The 21,565-nt window shown below is 48.2% G+C and overlaps 2 protein-coding genes across 7 annotated transcripts in view; one reads left to right on the forward strand and one right to left on the reverse strand.

The window, feature by feature from the left end:
- Positions 1–6,215, forward strand: part of ESR2 (estrogen receptor 2) — a 38,944-nt gene extending 32,729 nt beyond the window's left edge. The window contains exons 7-8 of the mRNA XM_037031622.1: positions 2,992–3,172; positions 4,705–6,215. Of these exons, the coding sequence (XP_036887517.1) occupies positions 2,992–3,172; positions 4,705–4,915 (392 nt within the window). The 3' untranslated portion in view covers positions 4,916–6,215. The remainder of the gene's footprint in view (positions 1–2,991; positions 3,173–4,704) is intronic.
- A 5,354-nt stretch (positions 6,216–11,569) lies between these two features.
- The window catches only part of SYNE2 (spectrin repeat containing nuclear envelope protein 2), a 296,623-nt gene continuing 286,627 nt past the window's right edge, over positions 11,570–21,565 (reverse strand). For 4 of the 6 annotated variants that reach the window (XM_037031145.1, XM_037031144.1, XM_037031148.1 and 1 more), the window contains 10 exons: positions 21,435–21,503; positions 20,403–20,542; positions 18,911–19,025; positions 17,796–17,998; positions 16,523–16,723; positions 15,520–15,648; positions 14,248–14,439; positions 13,383–13,472; positions 12,873–12,922; positions 11,570–12,621 (listed from right to left, as the gene is read on the reverse strand). In XM_037031145.1, the coding sequence (XP_036887040.1) occupies positions 12,399–12,621; positions 12,873–12,922; positions 13,383–13,472; positions 14,248–14,439; positions 15,520–15,648; positions 16,523–16,723; positions 17,796–17,998; positions 18,911–19,025; positions 20,403–20,542; positions 21,435–21,503 (1,412 nt within the window). In that variant the 3' untranslated portion in view covers positions 11,570–12,398. The remainder of the gene's footprint in view (positions 12,622–12,872; positions 12,923–13,382; positions 13,473–14,247; positions 14,440–15,519; positions 15,649–16,522; positions 16,724–17,795; positions 17,999–18,910; positions 19,026–20,402; positions 20,543–21,434; positions 21,504–21,565) is intronic. The other 2 variants (XM_037031146.1, XM_037031147.1) reach the window with 2 other exon arrangements.

Consider the following 21,565-nt stretch of genomic DNA (forward strand, 5'->3'; position numbering starts at 1 on the left):
AATCTTGAAAGCAGCCAGAGAATAAAGGTGTCACCAGCTGGAGCTGGTCTCCAGCATCTGCCAGTGGATGTGACGAGCCCACGCTGGGGTGAAGTTGCTCAGTCGGGCCGGCCCTGGCACCAGCCTGCTAGGTGGCCAGGTCAGGGTGTGTCAGTGGTTATGTTTTACAGAGCTGCACACTTCTCAGTTATTTATCTCGTCTAAGAATGGGTGTAATATGGAATAACAGTTAACTTTCTTACCCAGTTAAATGTCAGTTCAGTAAGTATTTACTGAGCTCCTGGTATGCGTCATACATGCTTTCTGATGGGGGCCTTGGTCAGACACAGGGAGGCACTGAGGTGCTTTTATGTTACTGTGATTTTGGTAATGGGGACTGATTTTATTGGTTCTAATAACTTTATTGTGATACAAGTCATATACCATTGTCAGTACGCAAGCCCATGGTTTTTAGTGTATTTATGGCCTTCTGCAACCATCATCGTAACCAATTTCAGAACATTTTTGTTAACCCAAAAGAAACCCAAGACTCCTTATCATCACAACCCAGTCTCTGTCCCACCCACATCCCCAGGCAGCTGCCAATCGTTCTCTCCATGTAGAGTTTCCTGTTCTGGACAGTTCACAGAAATGGAATCACACAAAATGTGGGCCTTTATGACTGGCTTCTTTTACTTTGCATGATGTTTTCAAAGTTCACCCGTGTTGTACACAGATCAATACTTCACTTCCTTTTTATGGCTAAATACTGTTCCCCTGTAGAGAGTATGCCACATGTTGTTTGGTCATCAGCTGATACACACTTACGTTGTTCCCTCTTATAAGCTACCATGAGTGATGCTGTTATGAACGCCTGTGTACAAGCTGAGGATTAATTTTCATGTTTTCAATCGTTGTCACTCTGGACTGAAACATGTACAGGTACACCATTTTTGGCTATTTTTAGAATCCGAAGACAAGATTTCTTTCAAGCAGTAGAAATCCATGGAGCACGTGTCATGTTGCAGAACAAGCTAAAGGAGAGAGAAAACACTGGTCAATGCAGCTGGTGTCAATTTTAGGGAAAGTAAGCTTAAAATAATTTTCTCCATACTTTCATTTCATTAATGATTTTCTGCAGTATACCTAAAATATGCACTAAAATGCATATTTATCACTCAAGTTATGATGGTGTGATTGGCTAAATAATGCAAAAATGTAAACCTATGGGAATTTGTTCTAATCCCATGTGCGAGTGTTTCCTTCGCGCCAGTCGTCATACAGGGTGGTGGGAATATAGTGATGAACAAATAAATGGGGTCGGTGCCCCTGAAGGGCTTACGTCCCATTTCTCTGAGGGTGAAAGGGGGCTTGGGAGGCTGGTCTGAAGATTACCCAGCTTGGAGAGAGATAAGGAAGTTCAGGCAAGCCAGACTCTGGAGGAGGAGTGGCTGTAGACTGCAAGAGAAGAGCGTTCCTAGGGAGAAAGTTTGGCATGGTCAGTGCCTCACCTGTTCAGGGAATTGAAATGAAGGTTCAAGGTGAAGATGAAAAGATCAGGGAGAGCCTGGCACACTTGATAACTGCTCAAGGTAGTTTGGACTCAACCCCAAGCATGGGGCCTCCATAAAGAGAGCCACGCGAGCAGACCTGGACTTCGGCCACTCGGAGGAGCTCACTGCGTCGAGTTGGGGCTTATTTCCTCTGTAGCAGAAGGGCAGGTTGCCGGCTGTGGGGGGCAACAGGAGATTTGTGTGTGTGTGGGGGGGTGGCTCAGGGTCACTGTGGAGAAGGAGGTAAGCAGGTGGGTTAGAGAAGCAGTTCCAGGCTGTTTAAATATTTAAAATCTGCATCAGAAATTATGGAGGGATGTGTTCTCAGGAATATGATACACTTTCATAATTGTGGTTCAATAGGTCCCTTGAACCAAGCTGCCTTAATTAAACTGGAAATGCCGATAAAAATGGAGATGAGAAATTGCCAAAACAGAGTCTGTAGATGACGGAGTGCCAGCCATCCTTCATTCTCATCACAGTCCAAAGTTGGCAGTTCCCCTGTGGGTTTCACATATTTGCTTTTTATTCTTAGTTTGAAATAGAAAACCTGGAAGAGAAGCTAGTAATTTTCCTGCTTCCAGGAATCAAGGAGTTGGGGGTGGGGATTGAGGTTGGGGGTGCAGATTTACCTGAGCTGTTATTTTGCAGCCATTGGTGAGGCCACAGTGTCTCACATCCTGGAGTTGGAGGGGAATGAAACACTGGGCAGGGCAGGGTGGGGGAAGCAACCCACCTATGGGACCGTCGCAGAGAGCCCAGGAGAAATGTGCCTGCAAGCTTTGCCTGATAGAGATCTGGGAAAATGGTCTGGGGCCAAAGAGCTCATGACAGTGAACTTAAAATAGGTTTGTCTGACTCCAAATTGGTGGCCTTCCTGTCCCCAGCAAGGTGCCACCAGAGGCTGGATGCTGACAGCTGCACAGAGGGGGCAGTGGGCCCACCTCGACTGTCTGCACAGGCATGCACACGGGGTGGGCAGGAGAGGCTGCACAGCAGTGGTCCTTAGTTTATGATTATTAAACCCCCCCTCGTGAGGGGCCCTCCTATGGGCTGAGGGTGAACTTAGTCTCACTTTTGGACCATCTTTGTATGTGTATTTATTGCTGGAAATGAGATACACCACATAATGGTTCTAGGCAACTAGGTCTAGGCATTTGCCTAGATCTAGGCATTTACAAGGCAAGGCCACCATTCTGGGCCCAGCAGGCAGTTTAGTCTGCCCCCATTCAGCCAGGCTTACCTTTCCTGTTCAGCCACGGGGCTCGTCTGAGGGACAGCCCGAGGGACGACTTTACCGTGGGAAGGTAAAGTCGTGTTTTTAAGATATCTCCATATATGCAGATGTCAGAACCCATTTGACCAACCTGAACTTTCAGGAGAACGTTGAGGTGCCTAATGCACACAACTTGTTTCCTCTTCGCAGAGCAATAAACCATGGCTTTGATTCTCTGTCCAGGTGTGTACCCTTTAGCTGCAGCAGCTCAGGAGGCCGAGAGCAGCCGGAAGCTGACACACTTACTGAACGCTGTGACCGACGCTCTGGTCTGGGTGATTGCCAAGAGCGGCGTCCCCTCCCAACAGCAGTCCGTGCGCCTGGCCAACCTGCTGATGCTCCTTTCACACGTCAGGCACGCCAGGTACAGTCCCTGCGGGGCCACCTCCCTGGGGACATGGGGGCTTGCTCAGAGGGTGAAGAGCTTGGGGAAGTATTTTCAAGTTTGCACTGGATACTGTAGAATTGTTACCTTTAAAGGAAGATGAACCCCTGAAAGGGAACGGGGGCCTCTCCATCAGTGCACACGCCTGTAACCAAAGGTCAGCACACTGTGGGCACTGAACGACTGCCATGTGGCACCTGATAGGATCTTTATGGCATCCTGTGGTGGCTCATCTAAATTTTAGTTGCTGGGGATTTTAGCTTATCGATGGCACTCGGCAAAGCGCAGGTCCTCCCTTAGAGTGCACGGCCACCCTCCCTGCACCGAGGGCTGGAGCCCCGTGGTCATTTTCTTGGAGAGGCCAAACCCAGCTCTCCCAGATCTGCTTCCGAGCGTCACGATCCAGGGACGCACACATGGCCTTCCCCGAGGATTGTTCTTTCCTCATACCGAGAGAATAGTCACGTGGGAAGGTAGGGCCGTGGTGAATTGTGTGTGATGTTTGATGATGGCTTGGTGTCACCTGGGATGGGGGCGACAAGGGGCTATGAAGAGGACAACACACCCCTCAAGAATTTTGACACAGGGCATGGAAACGACCTCTGTCTCCACTCAGTGATTGTTTGGCACATGGCCGTTTGCAGGACAGATACTGTTCACGGTTATTCACGGGTTCTGCATTTGTTGCCTGCTTGCTAAACTTTATTTGTAAGCCCCCAAATGGATTACTCACTGTGCTGTGCGGTCATTTGGGGACATTCACAAAGTGGCAAGAACATTGCATTGCCTATGCTTCCATTCCCAGATGAGGTCAAATGAGGTAAGGCTCTGCCTTCCTGTCTCAGCTCTCATATGGTAACAGTTGTCCCTTCTGTGGTCTGTTGACTGCCATGTTTTTGCATTTTTGTACCTTTGGTTCGGTATTGCATTGCCCACAAATGGCCTCTAGACACAGTGCTAGAGTGCTGTGTTGTGCTCCTAAGCGCAGGCGGCTGTGATGCGCCTTACAGAGAAAACGCGTGTTAGACAAGCTTTGTTCACGAGTGAGCCATAGTGCTGTAGGCTGTGAGTTAAATGTTAACGAGTCAACAGTGTATATAGCGAGGTCTCTTTAAACAAAAACACACATACAACAAGGTTATGAATAATGGGCTGATGCAGATGTGAGCAGAGGTCCTCTAAACCTGTATTTCCCCCCACAACAAGGTTCAGCACGTGCTGACTCAGTGTTGGCAGTGATAATACAGTGTAACAACCGTGAACAATGAGAATTGATTGCGCTCTGTGCCAGGTGCTGCCAGACCATTGTGGGTGGGTGATGGGACCCAGAGGTCACAGGATATTGTCTTTGCCCTTAAGTGTAGGTTAGTGAAGGAGCCAGATGCACAAAGCATAGAACAAAGGGCTCTGGGAAGAGTGAGGGTGTGGTGGGCTGGTTGTATTCGGGGAGCGTTCAAAGTTGCTGTGGCTGCCTCTCCGGAAGGAATCTCAGTCCCTTTTTCCTCCCACAGTAACAAGGGCATGGAGCACCTGCTGAGCATGAAGTGCAAAAACGTGGTCCCAGTGTATGACCTACTGCTGGAGATGCTCAACGCCCACACCCTTCGTAGGTGTGCGTCCTCGGTCACAGGGTGTGGGTGCAGCCCAGCAGAGAAGAGTAGGAGTGAAGAGGACACCCAGAACCTCCACCTTGGCATGCACCTTGGTGATGCCCAGCCCTGAGGTGACAGGCTGCAGAGGTCAGAGGCCGAAGCGTGGACTCTAGTGAGAATCGTGAGCCCCATCAGGAGAGGGCAGGCTTCGCCCGTGCAGGCCCTCCTTTAGCTGTGGCGGGTCAGTCGATACCATCCTTTTTCCACCTCCCTTGGTCCCAGGAGTCGGGGTGGGAAAGCCAGTTTTCCTTGTTACTCAGGGGTGTGCTGGGCCACCGTCACTTGCTGGGCCACACAGCGTATCAGCGAGGTACCCTTTTTACTCCATCTCTCTTCCACCTCCTGCGGGGGAGGGGGGGGGGGAATCATAGCCGTTTTGGAGTGAAAGGTGGAAATGTGACCTGGAAGTGCCTGGAGAAGCGAGATGCGGCACTGACAGGGTGCGGAGTGGCCTTTGTTGTATGGCCTTAGCTGCCTTTCAGGGCAGACCTGTGGGAGCTCGCTGACTGCCTGACTGGAGGGCTGAAAACCATGGTGACCACCAGCTAGTAGAGGTCCGCACTGCCTGCCTCACAGGCCCGCAAGGACTGATGTCAGCACCACCGTTCTGCTGGAGGACAGAGCCGCTGGAACCCAGGGGGCTGTGGTCTTTCCCAGACCCTGCTGCCGTCCTTATTCCCTCCTGACGTGCGTGCAGAACCTGTGCATTATTGGGGGGGGGGGGGTTGTACATGTGTGATCACTTTCACGGAGGACTGTGGAGATTTAAATCTCGCTGTCCCTGGAATTGCCCTTCCTTAAAAACTGCCCCACCCTAAGGGGCCCAGCGTGGGTGCCGAAGAAAGGTCCTGTGTTTGCAGGAATGGGGCTTATCTCGGGGTACTGGGGACAGCAGCGCCTTCCCCGGCAGCCTCGGCCATCCAGAGGCAGGGCTGTGTGTGCAAGGCACACTGTTCCATGGAAGGGTGACAGCTAGTGTGTCAGGTTCAGGGTCGAACTGTGCAGACTTGATAAGCACACCACTTGAACAAGACCTGGTTTGTGAATTCTCCTTAGAAAAGAGAATATTTAGTAATTATTTATAGCAAGAAAGAATTCTTTTACGTCCTCGGGCTCTTTTAAAATATTTTCTTATCAGAATATTTATATGGTGGACTGGGTGAAATAGAAACTTAGTAAAATATCAGTTCTTATTCCAAGTGAAACATAAATATGACACCATGATAAAGCACCTCAAATGACAATTCTTTTAAAAATGAACATTTTCATACAAAATTTCAGGAACACAGTGAATGCATAAAATGAGTTATATCTGTTTTGAAAGTGAGCAATTAAATAATCATGTGCGATTTTTATGGTTTTAAAAAATTAGCTTGGGATATGAAATTAAACACATTTTCTTTTTGCAAATAGGTTCACGTCGGCCAGCACATTCTGTATTTACTAAGTCATTAGGATAATTCAGTGTCACAAAGGTTAGTTTCTGCCAGTGAGACCTTGAATAAGTCCTAATTTTGCTATCAGCGCAATTTTACCAAGACTTGAGCCTGTTTCAGAAATGCCTGGACATTGGAGTGTGGCTAAGGGATGCACCGCTGTCCATCTGCCGAGTGGTCTGAGATTATTCTCAGTGACCCAGTGGCACAGCCTTGGTGAGATTCAGCCCAGAAAACAGGTTTAATGTTATGGGGACCAGGGGGCCCATGTTATCCAGGTCAATTTTCTTTCTGGACAGCATGGGAACCCCCACAACAAATAGAGGCTGGAATGGGAAGTGGGAGGCAAAGAAGGCGGCCTGGAACAATTATCTGTCAGTGAAATTCTCTTCATTGTATTTGTAAAAGCGATGACAGGTTTAAACAAAACACAAAATGAGGTCCAACCCATTACCACATTGGTAGGTGATGACGTTCCTTTGATTGTATTTTGATGCCCAGGCTGGACCCAGGTGTCCGCACACTCTTTTCTGCTAAGTCCTGTGATTGTCCTGAGGAGTGTGTGCTCTTAGGGACACTCGACAGTGCCAGTGGCTCATTGTTTTTTACAGATGCTCCTGCCTGGTTATCGAGGCTGCTGCTCTCACTGCACGTGGGTTTAGCCCACCCGGAGGATGTCGCATTTTGGTGATTTCCTGTTGGCTCAGGTCTCACCTATGGGTGCTGGGGAAACAGGTCATCGCCCCACCCAAGAAGCCTCCCCAGTACTGTCTAGACGGGCTGGGCCGTGTAGGCTGAGATACCGTGGTCTACAGTTTAAAGGCGTTTTTGTTTTTGTTTTCAATATTCTAGGGCCTTTTACCCCTTTCAGATGAGTGTTTTGAGTCTCTGCCCATCTGCTCCAAAAATGTCCTCTAACACATTTCTAAGAAACCAGTGTGCAAGGTCAGGCTGCCATTTTTACATGTTATGCATAAACTCACCGTCCATTTTAAAGATTAGCCATTTCTTTCTTTTTATTTTAGAAGATATTTAGGTTTAGAGAGCTGGCAAGGGAGGGAGAGAGGGAGAGAAACCTCAGTGTGTGGTTGCCTCTCCCGTGCCCCCTGCTGGGGACCCACCAGCAACCCTTTGGTTCACAGGCCCACACTCAATTCACTGAGCCACACCAGCCAGGGCAGTCATTTTTTTTTAAATAGTGCTTTCTTTTAGATGCCTTTTTGGAGGGTGTCCATCCCTCAGAATGGCCCATGGGAAACTTGAAATTCTCCCATAGCTATGCAAGGATTTCAGTGGTTTTAATTTCATTGAAAAGGAATGCACTAGGGGGCACAGGGTCTGATAGCTATTACAGAAATCGAATATTGAAAAACAACCCACCCAACTATGTTTTATACGTGATGGGAAAGGGATCCTCAGCTTTGTCAGACTCGTGTGGCCAGATTCCTTTCCTGCATTTTGATGTATAATATGACAACTTAATTTGTGGGAAATGAGATTTGGGCCTAATTTCAAACACAAGTGTCTACTATGGAGTCACATAGACAGATTTCAATTATGAATAATTACCTCTGTATTCTTTAATACAGAGGATATTGGGACAGAGTGTTCACTCGGGTGTCTGGGGGAGAGCTGGCAGTCCCTAGAGAGGACCGGTGCGCGCTGGGACCTGTGCGGCTGTGCCGCAGTTTTCACGGGCTGTTCCAGCTGCCACACCGGCCCCACACGCCCCGTCCCATCCATCACATGCTCACTGTCCCTCAGGGCCACCTACAGGGGATTCAAAAATAATTTTGAAGAGATTTTTTTTGAAACATTGAGGGGGGAGAAAGAGATTATTAGTCGTCAGCCTACTAATAACAGATCTGGAGGTTAACTGTATTAAAAACAAAACAGCACAGAATCGAAAGCTCTGCAGAGTCTGGATTTGGGTCACTTCACCTGCTGACTCAGCTGGAAGGGCAGTTATTTTAGATTTCGGTAAAAAAAAATTAGTTACCAGTTCTTGGCAGAGCAACATTATATAATCATTGGTATAAACTACGTTCAGACAATTCTAGAATTTTCTGGCTTGTGACGGTTGAGTTTGATTGTTATTTAAATCTGCTAAGGGGCTTGTGTATATTGACACCTTTTCAAATTCAAGGTTGAATAGGTTTATAGGTCTGTTTTTGAAACAAAACATTTTTATTTGGTAAGATTTGACACATTTATTTAAGTCACTAAAAATCTTCTAAAAACATACCAAAGGTTATGTTAAGGAAATGGTAAAGACACTTTATTGCCTAAAATGATACCTGTCTAAGGAACCTTCACTGTGTGCCAGACACCCACAGTCCTCATAACGATCACCGTTACCATCTTTTCCCAGCTGTGGAAACTACAAGCAGACTTGCTTAAGGCCACACAGAAAGAAAGCGGCAGCACTGAACACAGGCAGTGGAAGTGCTGCAAGTTACCAAGCAGTTTAACTAGTTAAAAAAAAAAAAACTAAAGACAAACAGGGTTAGACGGCAGCGCTCACTCACCGAGGGCAACCTGACCAGCGTGGCTGCCCCGGGTTCGGTGGGGTCTGCTTGTGGCACTGGCCCCCCTTTCTGTGACAGCCCTGCAGACGCAGAAGTAAATTAAAGCCCAGAGCGGTAAACTGACCTGCTCAAGGTCAGTACAACTACACCTGGCAAAGCCGAGACCAGAATCCAAGTCTCCCGCCTGCCTGGCTCGCACTGTCCCTGTTGCAGGACTTGCTTCTGTAAGAGTCTGCTGCTGGAACTGGACTTCAGTCATGGAGAGACAGCGAAATTGCAGTTGCCCTTAGATCCTACCCTCTCAGCTTCGATGGGGTCGCGTAAACCGCTACAGACTAGCAGTCATGACAGGTGGGAAAAAACTAAATGAATTTTGTCCTTCCCGGCCTCCCATCCCGGGCTCATCTGCCAGCAGGCGGTACTGCCATCACCCCCTTCTGTCTGTTACTGCTCCCCCCGCCCCACCCCATGCAGTTCCTTGGAAATTTACTGTATTTTGGACTATAAGATGCCCCCCCCCTTTGGGAGGAATCATGGTCGTTAATGCTACTGTTGAGTTCTGTTTACACTTATATTGGTGAAATATTATGTTATTAGATATTTTACCACATTTTTTGCTTCAAAAAACTTCCCTATATTTCTCCTTTAAAACCTAGGTGCATCTTGTGGTCTGAAAAATACGGTACCTATGAAAAATCCTCACTTTTAGGCATTAATGCTTCCACGTGGAATCTGTTTTCCTGTAGCGTGAAACACATGCCACTTACTCTCTGTAGCTCCAGAAGTTGCTGGAATCTGGGCTCTAGTGGCAGCTCTAAAGCTACGCGTTCTCTGTGATATGTGATCTTCTTATACCCCTTTCTGTGGCTTGGGAGTCATGGCTCCTCCTCTCTCTTGATTTCCAAGGATCCCCTTCACCTGTGGGCCAGTTTTTCGGTGATGGGTTTCCTCCTCGGGGAGGGCATATGCCGCCCGAGGCTGGCCTGGAAACGCCTCCTGCTACCTGCACAGTTGTGGCGCTGCATCTGTTCTGTGCTGCTCGGTCCTGTAACATCACTGTTTGGTGGTCCTGTGTGTCTCAGAGCCTGTTGGCCGGCTGTCACTTGTCATTTTTTTTCAGGTGAACGCTTTGTACCATTAGCAGGCTCTAAATTTGGGCCTTTTTACAAATGAACATTTGCTGTTGTGTGAAAGATTATTTTGAGGTATGTTTTCCATTCCTCCAGGTACTACTTTTTCTTTGCTGGATCCCTTTAATGTCTGTGGAACTGTTGCAGAAAGAAGTTCAATGTCATATAAGCTAAATAAAGTGCTTTTCATAATTTTGGTTTTGAAATGTATTCGTTGGGGGTTGAGTGTAAGAACCTTCAGTGATCAGGCTAAGTAGTGTTCCTATTCTATTCTGAATTCTATTCTATTTTAGGTTTGCAGAGCCCTTTAAGAATTTGATGAAAACCACGGACACTCTTCCTGGAAAAAGGTACACAAAATGTTTGCAGAGAACTTGCGGAGAGTTAAGAATCTCTGACTTAGCTGCAGTAGATTTTGTAATCTCACACTGACGAATTATGACCACAGGTGCCCTGTGAGCACAAGTAAAGTGAAGCCCACGAACAGAAATATATTTGTAAACTCGGGTAGATTTTCTATAATTCTCTCATCTGAGTCAGTCAGTGTCATACCCTGCTTTAAGGATGGGGAGAAAATCATTCATTCTTGCTGAAGTCATCTTCATGCCAAGAGTCACGTGAACATTCCTGCTGGGTTTGGGGATGTGAAACTCTGACAGTGTAAAGTTGATTATCGTTTACCAAGCCTTTAGGACCAACACTGAATGTTGAGTGAAGGGCAGGGTTTATCCTGAGAATTAACAGCACCTTCCTCACTTCGATTTGCCCCAGGGCCCCTTTTTAAGGGCAGAAAAGGTCTCTAGAACAGTCACCCGCTTTGGGCTGGAAGAGAAGTAGAGATTCTTCTGCCTTTTGCATCTGGCAAAACTGGAGCCAAGACCTTCTGACCAACTCAGTGGCTTAAAGAAAAAGTTTGGGTAACATTTCATTTAAATTTCCCTCTGGGGTTATTGTAATCAATGAAAAGAGGTAAATTATTTGAAAGAGTGAAAACACTCTGAAGTTACAAGGTAAAAAAGTACCTTTCCCTCCACATCACTTCTAACAATTTGCTAAATCGAAACGGATTCCCTTTGGCTGGTCCCTTCGGTAAAGCTGCTCATGAGCCGCTGCGCCCCAGGATGTGGGATCCCCAGAAGCAGTGCCGCCGCTGAAAGGCTGAGCTTCCTTGGCTTCCCTGGAGACTGGTGTTTTGCAGAGGAGAGAGGGGACTGAGACTGCTGGTGAGTCAGTGGTGTCTCCCAAGGTGCAGGTTAGGAGTGATTAATGAGGAACTGGTTCAAAACCTCCCATCAATGTCTTTGTTGAGAAAAATAGGCAGTGGAAATGGGGCTGCATGCAAAGCAGATGGCTCCGCCTGCAGCAGGTGTCAAACACTGTTAGTTTGCTTTGGAGCGGGGCTGGGGCTAGACTAATCCAGGTGAAAGTACCCGTCCTTTTGTGCCCACCTTCCACACCAGGCTGCCCTCAGTTCGGCCTGCAGCACATGGGGCACACACTGGGTACCTGCCACATTCGTACAAAGGAGGTTTGTAGGTCTCAGAATTAAAATCCACCAATCCTTCCTAATGGTTTAAAAGGTCACACATACTCTTTAGCTGCTCTGTGATATAATCCAGCACAACAAAAGTGGCTATTTCTTTGTTTTATTGAGAAACATCCGAGTTGTACATATGACAAACAGCTTCAGGTATCTGCACCAACCCCTCCTCTGGCCAAACAGTTAGCACCTGAAGCATCCATCACTTTAAATGTGAAAAGTCTTATAAAATTAACTTACAAAAATGTCCCTAAAAGTATGTAGTTTGGCATTTACTGTACATTAGTCAAAAGCTCGAGCTAAAATCTGATATTCTTAAAAAAATCAAAGTTTACATTCATACAGATTCAGCATTGTTAAAAAATATGCACAAATAACCACATCCATGCAATATAATTTCTTTAAAAATTTAAAGCAATATAAAAGAGCAGACCTAAGTACGGAACTGAACATTTTGGTTTATAACCTGTAGATCAAGACTGCTAGCTGCTTGAATTCTAAACATTGAAAAGGACTGCTTCAATCAGCCAAGAGTGCATGTGAGTTTCTGAACCATTTCCAAGGTGGAACCTGCCTGCTTGTTCCTAGAAAATATACTATGTGATGAATACTACTGCTTATTCGACCGTATCAGCTACATTTTAATAATGCTGTTTTACAAATAAATCAGAATTCACAAAGTGCTTGGCTCTTCAGGAAACTGCAGTTCCCAGAGATCCCAAAACCAGTCAAGTGGCTTTGCCACACTGCTCATGGCAACAGCCGCCTGGGTTCCCTGCCCCAGGCCCCGAGGGAGTCGTCGGCAGCAGGTCCCCGGACCGAGCTACTGCTCAGTCATTCACGGGTTGGTCTGCAGCCATGAGCTGGGCATGCGAGTAAACAGGCTGGTGGGGTGGTGCTGCTGGCCAGGCTGAGCCCTCTATGTGGGGGGTGGCCCGTTGGTGTACCTCAGCATGGGGTAGAAGGACCTGGCAAAGTTGTTGGCCTGAGTGCAGCTGTAGTCCTCTTCGGAGGAGGGCAGCAGGCAGGCCAGGAGCAGCAGCAGCAGAAGGAGCAGCTGCAGGGGCAGCGCCACCCGGAACACCCGGGCGAGGAAGGAGCGCTGTGGCCTCGAGCTGCCTGCGTCCGCGGGGCTGGGCACCCTGTCAACAGAACAGGTAGAGAGCTCATCAGGAGGTTCCAGAGGCAAGACCCACTCCGTTACCTGACGACCTGCTTGACCTGCTTACGTAAGTAAGACGACCAGGACCTGAGAATACAATGGGGCCAACGGCCGGGGCTCAGGTTTGGAAGAGAAGCCCAATGCCTTCCAGATAGAAAACCGGGTTTTTATAAAGACCTTGATCATGACATTGGCAAGATGGGGGAGGTGTGTGGAATTCAGTGTTATTACCTGCTGTCGGTCTTGTTCTTGCCTCTTGTTGTTCTCTCTGCTCCAGACTGCTGGATAACAATAATGCAGTTAGTGAGCTGAATATAGTTGTCAACGATGAAACATCTTTCCTTTTTAAATTATATACCTTCCTGAGGTAGGCTTCCCGACAAGCTTTTGAGACTAGAGTAATACATATGACCTTAAACCCTATGAGGTGGCAAGTAACTGGGTCCATCGGTCTGTTGCTGATGGAGATCAGGAAGCCTCTTTAATGCTAGGAGGGCTCCGTCTTACACCACCCGCGTCAGCCCCAAGGAGAAGCCGACTAAGAGACAGCCTTTGAGTTAGGTCTTTAAAAGTATATTTTAATTTTTTTAAAAAACAAATTTAGGAGTAAGCCTTTCCACACTGACCAGCAATGCGTGGTACCATGTTATCTGATGGGGCCGTGGTGTCCCAAGTTCGTGCCATCTCAGTGACTTTGAAAAATCACCAGGGTGGTTCCCGAAGCAGGAAGGGGCTGCTCACCTTTGCCCGGGAAGCTGGCCCCAACGCTGCTGCTGCAGGCTGCTCTCCAGCGTCTACCTCGTCCAGGCTGGGCAGAGCTGGGTCTGGGACCTGAAATCCACACCGCAAGGGTTCATTCGGTTCAGGGAAATCAGCGACTATTCAGGCGCCCTGAGTGGCCTCAACAGCACAGAAATGTGCTTCACGCAGAGTCTTCCTGGCACCATCCTCCCCTCCCCCAGCCCAGATATTTCTAGAAGAGGGGGCTCTATTTCTCACTCCCAGCTCTAATGGACTTTTTGAGGCAAAAGGGAATGTAAACAAGGCCAGCCTTTTGCATAAAAAACCCATAGCACAGACTGGGGGAGACCAAGTTCAGCAGCAGCAAGAGAGACAGAAATAGTTGGCAGTGACCATGTGGCCATTGACACAATGTAGTCTTGACTGTACAGGATGAAATAGGTACTCTAAACGGAGGGGCCAGTTTGGGGATTCGTTTCTTCTGCGTTGGCACACATGTTAAAGATCAGAAAGTAGACAACACAGTGATCAGAAGACTGACCAGGACAAAAAAGAGGCACATGAGAAACGTGAAGGCTTGAGTTTCTTCCACGTGAAGGCAAGACAGAAGAGATAGAAGGATTAGACTTGTTTTTAAATAATCCAGCCATACTAATGGTAAGTTACGCTGGTTATGTCCCTCTTACAAGTGATCAAACAGCTTCAAAGAGCTTATGTAACTTTGTAAGGCCCCACACCTAGAGAGAGTGGGACAAGACTCTACTCCGACGCTGACGGCCTCCCTCCCACAGCAAGGCTGCAACCCTGCTTGGCTGTTTGCATCTAAGATGACATCTGTATATTCAAAAGCCACAAGGGGACTCACCTGGCTTCCCTGCAAAGACAGTAAGTCTTGGGACACTTGCTCAAGTAACTGTCTGAGTTTCTTCTCAATGACGTGAACCTTCTCTTCAGCCTCAATGTAGTTGTCTCCATGCCCCTTAATAAGAAGGCTGTCTGAAATCTCTTGTAAGGTGTTTACTTGAGGTTGACGTTCCACCAGCTCCTTTTCCAGTTGCTAAAAACAAGGTGTGAAAGAGTTTAGCCAAAGAGAAGCTAGCAGGGCTGGATGAGGCTTTCTCATTCACCGGGGATGAAGGATGGGTGGTGCTCCAGAACCTTCTCCTCGTGCCTGTCTGTCCTCAAGCCTAGCACCATTCAGAGAGCAAGCTGGTGACACCCTGCCCCTATTTTTCACTCCTTTTTATTCTGGAGACAATCATGTTGCTGCAGGAGTTAGAGGAAAGAAGCGAGAGGAGACAAGGCCCTTATCCCTTAATGGCAGGAGGCCAAAGGAAACTCTAAAGTGGATTAATTGAGAAGCAGCAGCTGAAGCAAATGATTTAGAAGCACAGAGGAAGCCGGTGAGTTCACTTGTATCGTTGAGGGTGGTTATCTTGCTCACTGTCCAACAGGGCAGGCACTAGATGACATGTGGGTATTTGTTTAAATTAATGAAAACAAAAAGTTCACTTTCAGTCAAAATAGCTACATTCCAAGTGCCCGGTAGCTACCATACGAGGCAGAGCACATACAGAACATTCCATCACCTCAAAGTTCTATGGGACAGTGCTACCCTGGAAAGCATGGCTTTACAAAGATTTTAGTACAAAAAATGTTTTTTAAACAACTAAGAGCATTACGATTAATTTTAAAATATTTAAAATTAAATCACATAAATGTGGATAAAAATGTCACCTTGAGTGCAAGTGAGGTTTCATGTTAACATGTTAGTGAAATAAATGAACACACAAACCCCCTCCACGCAGTAAGACTTTTCTATATGGATGGAGAAGACTCATACATACAGACAGCTGAGCCGCGTATTTCCCCCAAGTGAACCATATTCACAAGGGAAAAATAATACTTCCGATGGCCTTGCCAGATACCTCTGTCCCTAACTCCTGAGCCTCACATACTTCCTGCTCTTGGCCTTAATTTTTTATCCTTGCAGGTCATCCTGCTTCAGAACTACAAAGGGATGCTCAGGAGACACCCATCGGCGTCACTGCTCCCAGAAACACTGGGGGAGGCCCCTAAGTACTGACCTCCCGACAGAGGCCGGTGGTAGTGCAGAGCCCTTCAGAGGAAAACTTACCTTGAGTTCTTCCTGACACTCCAGGACAGCCTGGGGGCCCGCCTCCAGGTCAGTGAGCTGAGCCTTCTGCCTCCGGCTCTCGGCATTTGCTAACCATAGGAGCAGGTTTTGACTCAGCTGGTGGAAGTCCTTAAAAAACAACACACATAACACTGACCTCTCGCAAAACTGAGAAGTAAGGTGTGCGTGCTATTTCTAGCCCATCAGAGTCATTTGCTCGTCTTATCCAGTGAATAAAAGGGCCCCAAAACAAGGAAAAGGGGAAGCAGCACAGCCTCTGGAGGCAGGATGAGTTTTGTCAAGTGAAGAGTGCTGACGGGGAGGTGGGGCTTCAGAATGCCCCCTCTGGTATGACACGGGGCCACACACATCACTCAACAAACATGCTGGGTTCAGTGGCTGAAAGAGACAAGCCAATAGGGACAGGCTGTGGCCTGAGGACAGGGCTGCCTGTGGGCTTAGTGGTGACTCATGTTTCCCAAGATGGGGTCAGAGGTAACACGGGCTGAGATGACATGCATGCAGAGCTAAGAGAACTTTGTGAAGGAGGCACTAAAATGATCCCCGTTTTTCAGATGACAACATTGGATCCAAAAGGTTCAATGATTTGCCCAGAGTCACACAGCTACTATAGGCTGCAGGGCAGGCTGACTGGCTCCTTGTTCCAGGGCCAGGTGTCATCTTCACTTTGCTCTACAGCTGTGCTGGCAAAAGGACAGAGGTGGGGCAATGTGGGAGTGGCATCTCTGACCACTGGAGCGCTTGCTAGAGCCCTCACACCATGTGCAAGCCTGGCTGCCAGAGCAGGAGAGGCCGGCACCAGGCCTCTGAGACAGCAGGTGGGTCTCTTCGGAAACAAATGGTAAAGCACACGTTTCCTAACACAAGCCATATTTGGCTGTGCCAGAGTGGCTTGATGATGATAAAAATATCTGCTTCTCCCACCCACGTGGGCCTGGCTGTGCCCGGACTGGGCCTCGGGTGCCGGGTGTGGGTGGCGTACCTGGCACTGCATGAGCGACTCCCGTAAGCCCTCTCTCCAGCTCTCCACGGCACCCAGCGCCGCGTCCCAGTGCTGCCTCAGCTGGCCGACTCGCTCCTGGAGCTCTTTGGACTCCTCGCTCCCAGTCTGCGGAAATTCCTTGCTGTTCACGTCGACAGAGACCACCAAAGGTTTGTAGGTGTCAAAGGCTTTTAATATCTCCTACCACAGAAGACAACACTGGGTGAGGCACTTCGAAGACAGTGATTTGGGGCTCATTTTGAACCTCTGCAGGGAACAGATCTTCCAAACACTTCTCCAAGTTGAGGCCACAGAAACAAGAGCGACCTTGCCTGTGACTGGCTGGGAAGCATCAGGTGGAGGGGAGCTGCCTTACAAGGTCAGTGAACTTGGCTGTGAACTTGGTCAGTGAACTCGCCGCTGGCCAGGCTGAGCGGCGGCCTGTCTCCCGGCAGGCCAGCTTAACCAGAGGCCAACTCAACGGGACCTCCTGAGCCCCAGGTGACTTACTAACATTTCTGGGCCAGACTGAGTCTTCCAGATGAAGTACACTTAGTTATCCTGCGTTTGCCCTCAGTATCATAGAAGTATAATTCCTTAGGATGAATGGTTACCTCTAATATATATGGTCCAGCACAAATAACGCCCCTTTTAATTACAAAATCATAAGCATGTCATTCTGTAACATAACACTATTACACTCAAGCACACCATATGACATTTTAGGTGAAATGTTCAAATTAAAACTATACATTATTACACCCATATTATTACCCTCCCAACCACACGTAAGCAGGCCTTACTTCTGCTGGACCCCCGGCCCCAAGCCCCTCCCTGGTCCCTGGCTGGGCTTCCAGTGGGTGAAGGCTGAACTGTGTGTGTGACATAATCCTAACCATGCAGCAGCGTAACCAGAGCAGGCCACAGAATTCATCAGTGTGTGAGCTGGGCCTCCTCCCCACCCTAAACGCTCTCCCAGTCAGGGCTGCACACAGTTTAGAGGGCGCTACCCCTCAGCGGCCACTAGCGCCTCCCTAAGAGCCCACAGCTGCCTCTGCACTTGGAGCTTTTGGGCACTGGGCATCTGAGCGGCACTCGCCCAGCACTGCGCTGAGCTTGGGGACTATCCGTAGATACTCTCCTGAATGAAAACAAAGACCTGCATCTGTGTCCTTCTGCCGGGAAGAGACTGACAGCCACCACCCAGCACTGCAAGTTGCCAGCGTCTGCAGGGGCTCTCAGAATCCCTCTTCCACTCCGCCCTCTGACTTACCCTCAGGCTCTTCACTCTGAGTTCCATTTCCTGGATATCGGAGGGAGGCACGGCCATTTTTAATGTTTCTAGCTCTGCTTCAGTGTTTTTTAGCCAGGTGGTAATGTCACTGATATCAGAGTTCAGCTGCTGCAAGGCTTTTTTTATTCTGAGTTTCTGGTGAAGTTCTTGTGCTTGAATCAGCTCCCATCTGTCAAAGGCACCTGGGATAAAAAGCAGCAATCACACAAACGGATTTCTCGGCCTCCAACTAATTCAGAGTCATGGTGCTAAGACAGAAACGGGATGCTCTTTGCCACAGGCTCAGCACTTGGGAGTCGTCATGTTCCCTGGAGCGTGGAAGGGCAGGTTTCCCTTGCTTTTTGCTCAAGGCCAGTTATGAGGCAGCTCACCGGGGAGGAGACCCAGAATGTTACCAGTACGGGTTCTGGTCCTACGTTCAGCATTTCGATTCAGACCATTTTCAGGGTCCTTTCTCCTTTGGTCTGTGAACGATCAGGCTGGTGCTATCAGCCTGACTTTAGACTTAGTTGAGTGATTATTTTTATAATCACTGAAGTGGGCTTGTGAAGAGACACACTTGACTCATCTCTTTGATAATCATCTTCCTCTGTCTTGTCTTTACATACAAATGAAATCACTAAAACATAACAGTTCTTTATCTGAGGCTCATTTTGTCTATATTTAAGAACAGTTTTTTTTAAAGATTTTATTTATTTTATTTTTAGACAAAGGGAGGGGAGGGAAACATCAATGTGTGGTTGCCTCTCACACACCCCCTACTGGGGACCTGGCCTGGAACCCAGGCGTGTGCCCTGACTGGGAATTGAACCAGCAACCCTTTGTTTCACAGGCCGGTGCTCAATCTACTAACCACACCAGCCAGGGCTTAAGAATAGTTTTGAAAGTAAAGTGGACAGTCTAGGAATGTGTTCATAAAAACAAGCCAGCTAATTCTAAACTAACAGGGCTGCTACAAGGTAAGTGTAGCAGTTCTGCCGGATTATATAGTTGGCCAATTCCCAATTAACGTCCTTTCAAGCCGTGACTTAAATTCCTGACTAACCCCAAACCCGGACTCTACCTCTCTCCACCACGGCCTTGTCTGACGGTACCTGATTGCTGCGCAGTTACGGAGGCCGGTCCCTCGTCCTCCTGCTGTGGGCTGCCGTTCAAGACGCTTGGGCCTTCTTTGCCACCCTCCGAACCTGGAGATAACAGCAGCTTCACCTAGAATGAGCCAATTTTACGTGATCATCTGTAAATTTAGAAGGCCAAAGAGTATCTTGGTTCACGTTAACAGGTAAAAGATGAGGACGGCGAGCCCTTTCCTTCCAAGGTTAACTTGGTGGAAATACAAGCGTTTAGTGTGCAGGTGGCATTGATGAGCAAGCAAAGCTGATGGCCAAAATAACGCCTCAGCAAAGGCCCAGGGAGCAGGAGGCAGTGATACATCAACTTTGGGAATAAAAGGACCAGATTTCATTTTTAAATTGATTTAGAGAGGGAGGGAGGGCAGGAGAGACAAACACGATTTGTTGTTGCACTTATTTAAACGTTCATTGTATGTGCTCTGACTGGAGGTCAACCCTGCAACCTTGGCCTACTGGGACGACGCTCTAAACAACTGAGCAACCCAGCCAGGGCCTGGCCTGATTTTGAAGCTTCCTAATACTCCTCATGTGAGCCACGCAGAAAGAGTTAAAGCAACTAAAACACTTGAGCTTACTGGACAGTCACTGTGTTAATGCGTTCACATTGGCACAGTGTTCTACGAAACTTTCACTTTCCCTGCTAGTCACGCTGTAGGGTTGCAGGTATTACTGTCACCGGGAATTAGAAATGCACAGAGGACAACACTGCCTCCCAGGGCTGTTAATAAACAGCATTTATCGTTCACTGCTCTTCTGTTATCACAGAACTGATTGAGCTATTACCTCTGGTCTTTCTAAAAATAGATGTGTCCTTTTTAGAAAAGCTTTGGATTGTGTCTTTATGGCCTATTTGTGTGGAATGAAAAACATTTTAAAAACCTTCTGATTTGTGGTGACATGCCTGATTTCAGACACCAAGAAACGGGTTGAGCTGTAGAAAATGGCCAGGTGGGGAACACAGTCCCTGGAACTACCGTTGTAAAGCAACTGTGAGGTGCTGGCGTCTCTCCCCCGAAGGCTGTGAGGTCTTATTCTGCACAGAGAGGCAGATGAAAAATGACAGCTGCTTGCTAAGCAAGAGCTTCTGAATTTGGCATGGACAGTCCCTTATCAAATGACTCTAGTCTGACCACGTACAGCCAAGGATCCTCTCTGACTACGTAGCCCTATTTACTCCTAGACACAGAGGGCATTTTGAGGACCAATCCAGTGATGCTAACAGTGCTTCTAGTTTTTCTAAGAGATGGCACAAAAAGTGCATAGGACATTTTATTTTAGGCTCACTCATCGCTAATTCTCTGTACTGAGAATGATCTGGGGCCAACATGACATCCTAGGCTGGCTGCCCCCCAACAGCTGCACAGCCAGAGGCATGCCAAGGACGCGTGTTGCCAGAGGGAACTGTAACTAAGAAGGAACAGTCGCTGTTATGAACAGTGGGGTGAAGACTTACGTAGGCTGGTTTATAAGGGGTGCTGGAGTCTGAGGGGTCGGGCTGTACACTCGTGTCGCCTCCCATTTGTGGGTAGCCATGCTTGGGACAGGAAGGACTGTCAGGAACGTGCCATGAGTGGCCCTCAGAGATGGATTTACCTGAAAGAAAAATAACAAGTGACAGTCCATTCTCTCCAACTAAAGGATCCCTGTTTAGTTACACACGAAAAGGTCATGGGTCACGTGGCATCGGGTTACATATAATATGAGTTCTGCAGCTTTCCTTGCAAAGCATGCATGTTTGCAAAATGTCAGTAGATCCCAGGAGGGAATGGAATGAGAGACATGCAGCTGAGTGACACTGGGCCTTGGCTAAATGGGTTCATGACGGAGCATGACGAACACATGATGTGCTATGCAATGGGAGGCATTTTGGAGCCGGGGTCTCTAGTGGTGGGGACGATGGCAGCAAGCTGGGTCTGGGGGCCAAGGCTGAAGGCCAGTCAGGAGTGAGAGGAAGAGTAAACATTAGGATGGACTTGGGGACCACAGGGCCTTGCCCCACCACTGCAGACGGGGTGGGGCAGGGAGTCGAGATTAGAGCTGCCAGTGGAGGAAAGGAGGGTTTCTTCTGAGACAAATGCAACAGTGCCTGCACCCCACCTGCCCACTCCCCCTCCCCCTCCCCAGGAAATCACTGCCAGCAAGGGAACAGCTCCACACCAAGCCACCATGAAGAAAGCTTGGTCCATGCCAAAGGACTGCAGTTAGACGGCAGGAAAATAAAACCTTAAAAAGGCACCATGAAAAATTCCCTCCTGCGCAGGCCCGAAGAGGGGCAGAGGGACACTGGCGAGACTGCTCTGTTCTGGGCGGGGTTTGGAAGGAGCGCGCAGGCACGTGTGAGGATGGCAGTGTGAATACACCATGGCACGAAGACCATGGTGTCCACGGGAGGCGGGGGTCAGACAGGACATGGGAGCGAGGTTTAGGATGCAGTGTGCGCCGCGGGTGCTGCCATGTTGAGACACATGCACGGGCAGGGGCCTACCAGAAGATGCTTTCAAAGTTTTTGTGGTCATTTTAAGATATGCCTCAGGATTTTCAGGGATTTCTACATCTGAAAAAGAACAATGTCATTTTCCTCACTGCAGGTGTCGGTAGATGAATGCCCGTTTTAAG

This window comes from Sturnira hondurensis, unplaced genomic scaffold (assembly GCF_014824575.4).
Source record: "Sturnira hondurensis isolate 20B ecotype Veracruz unplaced genomic scaffold, ASM1482457v3 Scaffold0021143, whole genome shotgun sequence".
Classification (NCBI taxonomy): Eukaryota; Metazoa; Chordata; class Mammalia; order Chiroptera; family Phyllostomidae; genus Sturnira; species Sturnira hondurensis.